Source organism: Uloborus diversus, chromosome 10, assembly GCF_026930045.1.
Source record: "Uloborus diversus isolate 005 chromosome 10, Udiv.v.3.1, whole genome shotgun sequence".
Classification (NCBI taxonomy): Eukaryota; Metazoa; Arthropoda; class Arachnida; order Araneae; family Uloboridae; genus Uloborus; species Uloborus diversus.
Genome location: NC_072740.1, coordinates 85,704,910 through 85,718,818, shown reverse-complemented (window position 1 = coordinate 85,718,818; position 13,909 = coordinate 85,704,910). Strand labels below are relative to the sequence as shown.

The 13,909-nt window shown below is 32.9% G+C and overlaps 1 protein-coding gene across 1 annotated transcript in view; it reads left to right on the top strand.

Moving 5' to 3' along the window:
- The first annotated feature begins 444 nt into the window (after positions 1-444).
- The window catches only part of LOC129231582 (alpha-N-acetylgalactosaminidase-like), a 30,914-nt gene continuing 17,449 nt past the window's right edge, over positions 445-13,909 (top strand). The window contains exons 1-3 of the mRNA XM_054865940.1: positions 445-676; positions 3,320-3,494; positions 6,888-7,062. Of these exons, the coding sequence (XP_054721915.1) occupies positions 507-676; positions 3,320-3,494; positions 6,888-7,062 (520 nt within the window). The 5' untranslated portion in view covers positions 445-506. The remainder of the gene's footprint in view (positions 677-3,319; positions 3,495-6,887; positions 7,063-13,909) is intronic.

The following is a 13,909-nucleotide window of genomic DNA, read 5'->3' as shown; positions in this document are numbered from 1 at the left end:
ATCTTTTTACAATAAATTTGAATGAATTGAATGCTGTTGGACTTGACTTCTCATTATTCTTAGCATTAAATTGTTTTAATTTTCATTGTAAGTTTTAATTATTCTTTTTGCTTTTGTCCGCACTTCACCATTTTTCAGTTGAGGACACGTTCCCATTTCAGCAATGATAAGTTTGGTCACCTTTTCCTGTGACGCTTGGTATTTATTATTTAATCTTATAATAGATAGAGATGGGTGTTGTGAGAAAATTCTAGTTCCTCAAAGGGCTTGAGAACCCCTGAAATAGGCTGCATAGAAAAGCTGTGAGTTAACTTTACGGTTCTGATTCTTGCTCTATCTCGCCGCTAGTTCTGTCTCCCTTTATTCCATTCTCTCAAAAAACTCTAGTTCACTGACACTTCTGCTTCTGCGCTGATCAACAACAACAACAACAAATACGAAACTGTCAACATGTTGTGAAGCGGTGTAATAACGTGTATTTCGTAGAGTATTGTTAAGGAATAGCTATGTCAAGGGCTATTAAACAGTTCCTTCTTTTTTTAGGCATTTATATACTTACCAAATTTGCTATTTGCTTAGAAAATGGTCTTGCTCGAACCCCGCCGATGGGCTGGCTTTCCTGGGAAAGATTTAAATGTAATATAAATTGCCGGCATGATCCACATAACTGCATTAGGTAATATTTGAGCGAAAATTTTTACTTTGGTAAATTTTATCTGGCATTCATTGTCGTAATCAGCTTTATTTTTATTTTGAGAATAATTTTCAAAAACATTATGTATTTTTTAGCTTAATGGTTATCTTTTACAGAACACATACTGTACATAATTTTTATTCCTGGTTTGGTGAAGTTTAGCTAGTTTCCAAGAAGAATATTTTAAAAACTTTATTCTTTATTAAAATCATAAAATTGTGTTTAAAATGTTTACATCTTCTAGTGAGAATTAATCTAAGAACAGTTGGAAGACATTGCCAGAAATTTTCATTTAGGTGTAGGGGGGGGGGGAGAAGTACTTATTCAGATACATGCAGATTTACGTTAGTAACAAGAATAATTTGGTGAGTATATAAAACTTACATAAATTATACTGAGAGAATCCTTGTGGCAAATTTACTGCTTTGAAGGCAAGATAGATCAAAAAAGTTACAGATCCTAAAAACGAGAGAGAAAAACAAATATTATTTGACCATTTTTAACTAATTTTGTGTATTTCCACATAAAAAAGTTCATGCCTGAAGTTTTGACACACAGCTTGATCCTAGCTGTTTATAGTAGGGTGTATTGAAGAACACTTTTTTTGGAAAATCAATATGTCAAGTTGATAAAAAAGGTAGCTCTTACAGACCCACATATACCACAAAATTTTTTCTTCAAATAAAAAAATATTTAGTTATATACCGCACGAGGTCTAAAGTTTACAATTTTCAACAAAAATGTCCTTTTTCCTATATACATTTTTCAAAATTAACTATTTGAAAACATTTTGAATTTTTCGAAAATTTTGACTGATGTTTGCAATGAAGTCAAACGTTGTTGTAGAAAAACTTTTGCTCTTATGGAATATTTTTAAGTCTCGAGCATAGAACTCAAAATTAAGGATTTTTTTTTTAGTTTCAGTTTTCATTATGAACAAATCAATTGCATTCAGAGGCATAAAAAATATTTCTGATACTATATCGATTGGTTCTCGTGTAAAATGTTTTCCTGAATCCAAATATGACCACCATTTTCTCTTATCACCCATCGCTTTGTAAATAGCGCCCACTTTTTTTTTATATATTTTTTTAATCAGTTTTCGACATTTTCATTATTTTCATTCAAAGTGACTTATCTTGTAACATTTTCCTGGGGAACTAAAGAGGTGAAAAGTTCCAAAGCATGAATATTAGTAACAAGTTGGAAGACTCATGGGGTATCCCTGTCCCCAAAATTTTTGAAAAGTCATCAAAACGACCTTTTTTTCTGGTTTATTTTTAAATGCTCTTCCCTTATTTTCCTGTGTAAAACCAGAGCATCAACCTTACTCGTATGAGCTCCGAATCTGAAAATGTGTTTGGGTTCTAAAAAATTTGAAAAAATAACCCAGAAAAAAAAAGATTACGTTTAATGATTTAAAAACTAATTTAGGGGAACCTTCCTTCTCCTAAGTCTCTCTCCTTGCTATAAATGTTTGTGCAAAGAAGCTTATGGAAGGAAGGTTATTTTCCCTTTTCTAGGCCTTCAGTGGATTGTTAACAGTTAATTTAATGCCCCTCCAAATTAAATTGGTGGCAAAGACTGCAAGTTACTGATAAATATCACATTGTTATTTTTGGGTGATAATATACATGCACAGTTCTTACAACTTCTAACCTACAGCACCTTGTTTGATGATGAAATAAGTGCAAATTAAAAGTGACAGTATCTCCCCCGCTTCTCCTCTATATTTTTTCTTTGTTGAAGATAATATGGTTTAAAAAGCAAGTTGTTGAATACCATTTACACAAATATACCTATCCTCTACCAATAATACAAAATGCAAAAAAAAAAAAAAAAAATTGTGAAATACCAGTTAGTAGTTGAAATCAGATAACTTTCTTTTTCTTCAGAGATTTTGTAACACATTTTTCTAAACTAGTTCAGTGGACGCCAGTTGATTGAATCAGTGCTTATTTGAATCAAAAACTTTAATGAATCAAATCCTCGAATACAGAACAAAATCCAACTTTATTCAACAAGTTGCTTTATAGAATCAAAGCTTTTTAGAACAAACAATAATTCATATAAATCATGGCTGTAATACTAAGGCCCCTCAGAAGAGCTTAGCTTACTCTAAAACCATATTTTTGACAAAAGAGATAAGATTAGCTCTCTTTTGAAGAACACACAAAAAAAGACTAATTATATATAGGGGGAAAAACCCCACTGGAATGAAGCTGTGAAAGTTAAAGCGCAAAGTGGCAAGTGACTACTGTATAAATTCTTTTTTAGTTTCCCAAGAAAGTTTGATGAGTTTTATGAAATTAGTTGGGGGAGGGGGGTAATTTAAGATAATTAATTTAAAAATTACAAAAATTAGGGACTCTTTTAAGAAAAATTTAGCAATAAATCCTCAATTGGTCAGATCTAAACCTAATTCATGTGCACATTTTATAGATATGAACTTTAATATCAAACTTTGTTAGAGAGTAAATTATCATAACTTAGTTATTGCTGATCTTTTCTTTGTATAAGTTTTTTATGATAACAGCTAAGCATAATTCTCTTCAAAAGAAAGTAACTGATGGTAGAATGTACATTTAGCGATATGATTGTAACTAAAGTGCTTCTCCTTTTTAGTGAAAACCTTTTTATGGAAATGGCAAATAGACTTGTAGAGGATGGCTATAGAGATGCTGGATATAAATATGTAAATATAGATGATTGTTGGATGGCAAAGTATAGAAATGTGCATGGTGATATGGTACCTGATCCTGAAAGATTTCGAAGAGGAATTAAGTTTCTTTCCAACTATGTATGTAATGTTTCATTATTTTAATCTTAAATATTTGTTATACAAGGTCCGGCTATTAATTTCCAGGACTGACGTAACTATAGGATAACGAGAAGCTGGAAGATGGCGTTTATGATTGCATATTAAAGAGCGTTTTCTTGCGCATGTGCAGTGCAATTGGCGCCATTCTAAAGTAAGTGGTTCTTCTGGAAAAGCGCATAAAAATGTAGCTCTCAAATTTCTGTCATTGAAGTGAAAATGGAGCAAAGAATTAACATTAAATTTTGCTCCAAATGGGGCAAGACAGCTGTAGAAACTTAAGAAATGTTAGAACAAGTTTACGGCGAGGAAGCGTTATCCCTCTCAAAAACTTTTGAATGGTTCACGCACTTTCGGGAGGGGCGCGAAAGCGTGGATAATGATTCACACAACAGGTCAGCCGCAGTCCGTACGCACACTGGAAGCAATTGAAAGAGTTTGCGTTATGGTGACAAGTGGAATTGAAGAGCTACGTTTCAATGCGCCTTTCCACGAGAATCACTTACTTCAGAATGGTGCCGATTGCACTGCACATTTGTAAGAAAACGCTCTTCAATATGTAATTATTACCGCCATCTTCCGGCTTTTAGTTCTCTTACAGTTACGTTGGTCCTGGAAATTAATAGCTGCACCTTGTACGTTTGCAAAATTGTAAGATAATTTTATTTTCCTGAAACAGGACTAGTGGATATTTAATTTTGGAATTGAAATCAATGTACTATCATAATGGCAGCCATTGGTGGTGGTATGCATGTTGAGCTAGAGTGCTGTAATTCCTGTTTCTTTCAACAATAGCAGCACTCATGTTAGATAGGAAAGGGGAAGAAAGAAGGTGGAAAATAATTTCTCAGATTTTGGTAAAACTGATGATGGAAAAAAAAATTTTTTTATTCTGGTTCTATTGTAAGTAATATTTTCAAATCCATTTTCTGTTTATTTGATATCTTAATAAATCAAATCTTATATTGTTGCTACTTGTCATAATTCTGAGTGAGACTTGAAAGTGCAGAAAATAATAATCTGTGCCAGGGAGATTCAACATTGTTTGTACAAACCTTTGGGCAAAGTTAAAAAACGAAAACAAGGATTAACATAGGACTACATGAACTAAACTCCAACCTTATGAGCTGGAGACCAATTCTATCCCCTCCTCTCATGATTGTGGAATTTAACTTGTTTCTAATTCATTTTCTTTCTTGAAAGACATTTCCTATTGAACTCCCATATACTTGAATGCGAATCTCATCATAAGAATCTCTGGGACAGCTGTAAACGTGCAGAAATATGAAAATGGTATAATGGGGGGAGGGGAGTGAATTTATGGGCCAGTTTTCCGGCACTGCCTGCTTAATTTAATGGTAAAAGAACAATACTCTGGCTGTGTATATGTGTTCCCTAGAGGTCAGTTATCACCAGTGTAAGATTTTCTCCATATTCACACCACATTATTTCTGCACCCTGTTTTAAAGTCTGGTTTTGAATCTCCCTACATTATAAATACTAAATACTTCTTGAATATTTTTTAAAATTTGTTGTTTATTAACATTTTGGAAAGAGATTTTTTTTTATGTGCCTTTGTTTCTTTGCTACCCTTTGTGCTTGCTTTGGTTTTTTCTCGCAATTAATCTTTAAAAACAATATCCTTGTGCTGTTCTATGATTTTTCTTTCAACAATGACTTCGGTTATTGTTGCGACAAATTTGTTTCTTTATATAGTGTTATTTATTGCTGATGGAGTTTTCATATAGTTAATTTATGTTCTTAAAACTTTTGTGTGTTTTTTGAAAATTTATTTGTTACAATTTTTCTTTTTTCCATTTACATTAAGGGCCAGATTGTGACCAAATATTCAGTATTTGGCCAAATCACTTGAAAGCATGCCAAGTAAAATCATGACAATAATTGCCAACCAAATGTAAAGATTTTTTTTCAGGCACTGTAAAAACTGTAGAATTTATTTTAATATTTTTGTAAAAGTATCTTTTATACCCACGGAAATATAAGCATTTCTTTCAAAAATACAAATTTTATTTGAAGGTTTTTGTCTTATAGCCCACAAGGTTTGCTTCTAAATTAGTTTCTGGATGATATTTTAAACTGTTTGTCGCACTGTTTCTCAAAATAGTTTTTTTTCCCCTTTGTTGAAAAATTTAACTGATTAATAATTTGATCATTGATATATTAATTTGCTACTGAAGTTAATTAAACTATACATGTAATTTGTCTTTGATAAACTTTTATTTACAGGTTTTAAGTTTTAGAAATTTAAAAGTTGTCCATGTTAGTAATTTGTAGGGGTGGTAAATATGCTTTTCTTGCAGTAATATATATTCCATTTATTTTATTGATGAGAAAGGAAAACTTTGCTTCCTTTCCTTCATGAATGTTCTTTTTACTCATGAAAAAAATTTACACATTGAACGTCTAGTTTATAACTAACCCTAAGCAGAAGAGATGATTTACAAAATGTTTCTTCATCACGTAAGGAGAATTAAGGAGCCAATCATTTAAGAGCAGAATTTAGGCACCTTACTGCAGCCCGAAAAGCCAATGCGTGCATCTTTGTCAAAGTCAGGATAATTATATCTCTGCAAATTACATCTTGATTTGTACTGTATGGAGACAGTTAATGGGAATACATTAAAAAGTTGCTACAGAAGTAGAAAATCAAGACTGGCCAACATTGAAACTGTAGCTAGCCTATCATTTAACAAATATGCTAAAGATCCCCTTGTCATTTCAGTAGTATATAACGGGTTCCCAACAGGGTTGGACAGATTGAACCTAATAGTTTTTTTTTTTTTTTTTTTTTTGAAAAAAACCTATAATCAAGCCCACCTTTGTTTTTTTTTATTTAAATGAATTAAGTACAAATGACTGAAAGTATTACCGTCATCTGGCATCTACATTATTTCCCTAGTGAAGGTAATGCTTGCTGTTTGAAAAGGAAGATGTTGACTACTATTTACAAATACATTTATCCTCTTACAATAATAGTGATATACATTCCCTAGTAAGGTTTAACGGTTGAAAGCAGGTAGCGATACTTGACACTTTCTGCAGTATTTTTATAAATCCACAACCCCCCCTCAAATGACTCTACTATAGTCCCTGAGAAGAACTTGTCTTATTTAAAATCATTTTTTTATGTTTGTTTGATAGAGGAAAGAGTTAACCCGAGACCATTAGAATGCCAAAAAAAAAAAATTTGAAAGGGGAAAAAGCCACAAAAAACAAAGCCACAATTGTTGAAGCGAGAAATAGCAAGGGACGACTGTAATATTATCTAACTGCATTGTGTTTGTAAACTTTTGTTATTAGTTGTTTATAGGCTAATACTTCATTTTCTAATGATTTTTTAAAATCTTTTGATAGATGCATGTCCGTGAACTAAAACTGGGAATTTATCAGAGCTTTGGAACTAAAACTTGCATGGGTTTTCCTGGCTCTGTAGGTCATATGGAACAAGATGCAAAAAAATTTGCTGAGTGGGAAGTTGATATGGTTAAATTTGATGGTTGTTATACTCCCCCAAGTCAAATGAAGAAAGGTATTTTTTAAAATTACATTGATAATGTTCAAAAAGTAGTTTTATCATACGAAACATTTTACATTACTGTTTACTTTATAGTTTAAGGCTATTTTTTAGTAAAACTTTAAGCTCTACTTTATTAACCCTTAAATGCATTGTGTAGTGTATTTGCAACAAATAATAAACTACATTTTTATAATAAACTACATTTTTATGATACCTACTAGAGCTTAAATTTATATAAAAAAAAATTCTACTGCTACATTATGTTTTCAGAAAGCTCATTGCACATTTCCTATAATTAATGGCAGTGAGCAGGTATTTATTCACTATAGTGAGAAATAACAAGGGATATCTCATCCTCAATTTATTTCAGTTTCGTATACAGTATAACCGCAATTAAATAAAATAATTTTGAAAAAAAAAAAAGCGACTTCAAAACTGCTTTAAAAAGTGAAAAACAATTTTATTCTTTGAACATCATCGATAATACTTTTAAAGGTAAATTTTGAAGTTTACGCAAAAAAAGTAAAATCATGTGTAACCATATTTCGTTCATAGTTTTTAAGAAAGTCATCCTAAATTAGGAGCAAAACATGTATACCGTTACTCAAATATGCTGTAACCAATGCATAATATATGCAGTGGTATTGAAGAAACTGGGCTCTGTTAAATTTATAGTTGTACTAGTTATTATAGTTCAATTATGGCTACTAATGATTTTATCTAGTTTTTGCACCAACTTCAAAAATTATGTTTAAAAGTATTATTGATGGTGTTCAAAGAATAAAATTATTTTTCACTTTTTAGAGCAGTTTTGAAGTTGCCTCTATTTTTTTTTTCAAAATTATTTTATTTCATTCTTTTTAATGCAAATGTATTTCAGAAATAGTACGAAGTTACCTTCTTGAAACTTCACCATATTTTTTCATTAAAATGCTCCATATATTAAAAAGAACTATAAACACACCTTAAACTTTAAGCGATTGGCACTAAAAATTTTTCCTTGTTCCTCTCTGGTATTCATTTGTCTGCTAATCAGGGCCGATCCTTGGGTGTCGGCCGCCCGTGTGCAAAGACCTAATGTGCCGCCCCTGAAGAGCAATTTGCATGTTTTAACTATAACGTCCGTATAAATCTTTCTTCAAATTTCTGTATCAAGTTCTAATTTAAAAAATAAAAACAAGAAGAATGAATTTATGTAAAAAGTTTGAAAAAGCTCCTTAGGTACAATTTATATCTTTGAAGAAAGTAATAGGTACAAAAAATTTACTAATCGTAAAAACGCATTTTATTGCCTGTCTTTGGTGACATCAGAGGAAAGACGGAGGAGGGAGAAACGGGGAGGGGAAGGGGGGGGTTGCCCCCAGAATATATTCGAAATTAGCGTATGAAAAATAGCTGTAATTAATCTTTGGTTGCAAGTTGCAAGGAAAAAAGAGTCGGGAACATTCAAGGTCCATGGAGAAATTTTCAATATTGGAGTCAAAAATTGTAATTTTAGGAAATTTTTCGAGATTTGAGGGAAAAGTACTGTTGGAGTTCTTTCCTAAAATTCTTTCAAAATTGATGTCAAATTGCAGCTATTTTTGTAACCTTAGTTTAGAAAGGATCGGCGCTCTTCCGGAAAATTTTCTGAAACGGAAGTTTTAAACAAGCAATTTTGGGTTATCTTTGTTGACGTTGCTGGAGGGAGGGAGATTCGGTCGTCTCCTATCGAAAGTTTTCAAAATGGAAGTTTAAAACTCTAATTTAGGCTGTCTTTGGTGACGGTAGGGAGTCTGGCATCTTTCCTCTGGTAATTTATCGGCATTATTGTTTTAAAAACACATTTTTCGCTAGATTTGGACACGATAGGGGAAACGAGAAAATATTCCGAACTGAGAGAAATATTTTTCGGAATTAAAATCAATTTTAGGCTATTTTTGTGAAGAAAGGGTTTTGGGGCTCTAAAAAGCGCAATTTTGTGCTATCTTTGGTGACGTTCAGGAAACCGAGAAGCTTCAGCGGATCTTTCTGAATATTTTTCGATATTAATATCTGAAAAATACAACTAAAGACGTGTCTCCAATTGATGGGGAATGCCAGATGCCCTAGCGCCGTGAAAATTTACGTAAGCCATCCGGAATGTTTTAGAAATGGAAGTCCCAAAATCGTATTATAGGCATTGTTTGATAACGATGGGACAAAGAGCGGTTGGGGATTCAGTGTGCCCTCAAGAACTGTTTTCTGAAACTGGAGTCAATTTCAGGCCAGTTTAGGCAGGAAGGGTTTGGTGACTTCACGGAACCACCTAAAAACGAAAGTTTGAGCTATAGTGATTACGTTGGAGAAAAGGGGGATCCGCGGTATTTCCCCCAATGTTCTTCGAAACTGATGATTGAAAAACTCAATTTTAGTTTGTTTTTTAATACGTTAAGTGAGAGGGGGTAGGATTGGGGGCCTCTCTAGAGACGCTAATTCAGACCATCTTTGGTAGTAATCTTAGGGAATGAATTTCAGGGTCCTCTACCGTAAAAATTTCAAAAAAGAAATTCAAAAAATACCATTGAGCAATTTTTGATGACGTTAGGAAGGGCTGTTCCCAGAAAAGACATTTTGGAACCACCATTTTTAGGTTATGTTTGATTACATTAAGGTAGAAAGGGTGAATAAGAGACTTAATTAGATCCTTAAAATCGGTGGTTCAAACAGCGAAATTTTCCGGAATTAAAGTCCTAAAAACGCAGTTTGAAGCCTTCGTTAGTCTCGTCAAGGCATCCTTTTGGATCTTCGTTTTGGAGCTACACTTAAAATTTGTAATCCGGGGCAAGAGCCCTGTCCTCCTACCTGATCTGAAACTGGGCAGTTCATTTGTGATTTTAATTAGGAAAAAAATGCTGTAAAGGGGGAAAATTAAAAATTTTAGTTCGTTAATTATATATGTTTGACTCTCAGGGGAGTCGCAATTTTCCATTGTCTCTCCAGTCTCCACGCATCCACGACTGCTGAACACAGAATTTGTTGTTTGAAATACTTGCGAGAGTATTCTATCAGCATATATATATTTTTTTTAACATCAAATATGTCTTCATTGTTATGGGTCAATAACAGCTTGGGAGACTGGGGATAGCATTAAAGCCCCTCCCCTGTATCCATGCCTGATTACCAGTTCTGTCACAAATTATGCAACCAAATGAAGCATATGAGTAAAGAGATGATATTAATGGATAATGGAGCAACACAATGTGCTCTAACATTCCATTTTTCTTATTATGCTATGCTGTTGGAAAATTGGCACTTTGATAATTGAAAATTTAAAATTCTGCATAATTATTCAACTTATTATGTTATCTTGAGAAATTCTTGAGGAATTTTGCTTGATTAAAAGTACTATACGATGCGGCCTGCGGCCGCCCCTTGCTTTGGCCGCCCTTGTGCGGTGCACACTCTGCACACCTGTTAGGATCGGCCCTGCTGCTAATGTAATTATAACCATTGAAATATAAAAGGTTTCCCAAACCAATTTATGTTTCACAACATACAAGTTGCTTGAGACGCAATCTCACATCTCCTTACTTAGCCTCAATATCTATTATTGGCATAGGTGATTCTCCTCGCTTCCAGGTAAAGTTTGCCCCCACTATAGAGCAACGATGGGGAATAAACTTGAAGCATGCTTCAGAGAAGCCTTCATTCAACATTCTCATAATAATCACTATTAATATTACTGTTATATGGTAACAACATTTTGCAACAATGGGTTTTTCTTATGGGGGGGGGGGGGAGGGCGGATCCATGAAGCGGAAACTAGAAGAACGCTCCTTTTCCAAAATCCTAAATGATTCTGAGGGTTTTGCCTCAGATGACTGTGTAATTGATGTCCCAACTAAACCACGCTATCAAAAACTGTTCAGTAAATGACCAAAAAATGTGAATTATCACTGCCAGGGAAATCTTTACACAAAAACATTCCAAAATACCTTGCGTCTGACCACTGCTGGGCCTGGGGTAAACCAGGTAGGACCCTTGCTTCGAGTGGCAAATTGAAGTGTATTGATAGAGCCCAAGCGTGGTGCCAAAAGGGTGTCATGATCTCTTTAAAAAGCCAAAGAAAGCTTAAAACTTCACTTTTCGTCCGTTAGCTCTGCAAAATTTCTGAGAGAAAAATTAACCACTTCTTTTTCGAAGTTGGTTAAAAATTGGGTCATTCCAAAATTCATTGAAGTTTCAGGAAGTAAAAAAAAACCAAAAAAAAAAAAAAAGTTGCTGACAGAATTGAAATGACTCATAGAATTTTATTGACAAAACTATTAATCACTTCAAAAAAGGCCACAGAATTTTTTTTTTCTGATGTTTCTCTTTTTTCTGTATACCTTCCCTAGAATTATGTAATTGTTTTAAAACATAAGAAAAAAAATGCATGTGAGAATTACATTAGTTTGTTGTTTTAGTGTGATATAAACTCTAGCTCTTGACAAAGCAAATTTTGTTTTTTAAAGTTTGCATAAGTTTCACGTGTGTTGTGACCAGCTTTGAAAAGCATATTATTAGTCAGTCGTTAGTGGCCAATAGACCCTTTTAATTAACTAACTTTCCTTGGATAAATTATGAACAAAAATCATATAAATAATTACCTGCTGCAGTTAAAGACTCCCACAAAAGTTTATTCAATGAGTAAAATAAGTTAAAAAAAAATATACTGAAGTTAATGAACTTCAATTAAAAATATGTGCATGGTAATTTTATACATACATTTTAAGTGCATGAATGGGCTCTTCTTCCACATGAATCTTTTAACCAAAAATTGACGGGTCCTGAATCATCAAATTTTAGAAAGAAACATTGGGCATCTTAACGAAAATTCCATACGTGTTACTACTTAGTGATTTTATCATTCATTATTTTTTTAAAAATCTTTCTCCAAACCTGTTTATTGTTGGAATTACTAGGTGATAGGGTTTGATGTACTTCAATAATATTTTTTCATATCTTGAAGTATTTTATTATTTAATTTCTGAAATAGTTTTCTAAGATATTTGATTAAACCTTTTCAGTTCTTTTTTTTGTTAGGATTGTCTAAAATATTACCTTTCAGCAATAGTTTTTTGTTTAATAGTGGCGCAACTAAAAACTAGTCTGGGAGTACTTATTTTTTTCCCTTATCTTAAAGCAAAGTCGTACGGGGGTCTCTCCCTCAGAAAGTTTTGAAACTTGATTTAAAAAGATGCATTTTGAGACAGTCTTTGGAGATTTTAGGGGGAAGAAAGGTCCGGGGGGCTCATCCGAAGTTTTTAGCAATTGAAGTCTAAAAAAGATCATTATAGACTATTTTTTGATGTTAGGGTTAGAAATAGAGCTCAAGGACTGTCCACGATTAATTTTTTGAAAATTAGATTGAAATAGATTCCTCTTCCCTTCTGCAATTTTTTGAAATAACGACCCAATTTTTGACAATCTTTGATGATACTAAAAGAAGGCTCCCTTGCCTGTTTATTTTCTGAAATGGAGACCATATTTGTACCATAGGAGAGAGTGTTGTATCTAGGGCCACTGCTAATTTCTGAGAATCTATTTTTTGCAGTCATGTTTTTTTGTAATTTCGAATAGTCACCTTCACCACTATATGGTGCCATAGTTACACAGCATCAAAAGAGTTAAATTGATGATTTTGTGTGGAAAAAAAAATCATGACTCCAAAGTAAATATTTTCTTCATTTTTATTTCATTTTCTGTCTTTGTATTAGTAAAACTAATCAACTGAATTTTATTTTGTTAGGAAAGAAAAGTGCTTTAAACAGTTTGGTTATGAGAAAATAATGATAGTACATCTAGATTGACTACCATTTTGGTTTTTCTTAAACCATGTCATGATTGTACCTCGGCACTGCCAAACATATTATACCTTAGGACGTGTCCCAAGGTACAACATATGCTTGGTTCTCAATAATTGAAATATGTTTAGGAACATGGGAAAATGTTCTAATCTGATGTAGTCTTTTAAACAGATTTAATGTTAGATAATAATTTATTAAATCATTATGTATGATTATTCATAATTTAATTCATTATCAAGGATTTTTTTTTTTTGGTGCAATTGGTTCAAGTGCATGGCTGTTTCCTGAATCATGAAGAGTGTCCCATGGTACAACAGGATGTGCCCCAAGGCACAATAGGATGTTACACCTTGGTACAGTTTGGAACTCTTATTTTAAATGGCTGGCAATATTTTATTTTCAAACAGTCTGAATTTTAAAAAAATATATATTCAGGGAGCTATGTTGGGGCATTTCAATGTAACTTTTAGATTTTACTTTTGATTTAAATGATTGACGTTAAAAATTAGAACATGACAAGTGTCCCGAATTACAACACTCTTCCCTACTGGGTACTATATTTTACAATGTTACGGCCCCTGCAATTTTTCAAAATAAAAGCTCCAAAAACGCTATTTTAAACAATATTTGCTCTAACCAGGACCTTTTTTGGGGGGGGGGGGGGATCTTTCCTGAAAATTTTGTAAAATGTAAGCTTGGAAACAAAATTTAAAATGCTCCATAATGACTGCTTTGGAGACTCTTATTTTCAGACAAACTGGAGAAAGGAAAAATAAAAGGTAAAAAAAGATTTAAAAAAAAAGGATGGAGGGAGGGGGTGGGAGACAACTTGTGGGAACAATTCACTATAACTATTGAACATTTTTAATTTAAAGATTTCTTTTACAAGTAAACTAAAGTTTTCCCCCAACATTATTATTTTCTTCATTACAATCAAATTAAAAAAAAAGATGATTTTTGAAAAATAATCTACTCAGCATTCTGGGGGAAGGGAGAACATAGTCCCAGTGGGCCCCCTTCTGGTTGCACCACTGTTCTTTAGGTATGTT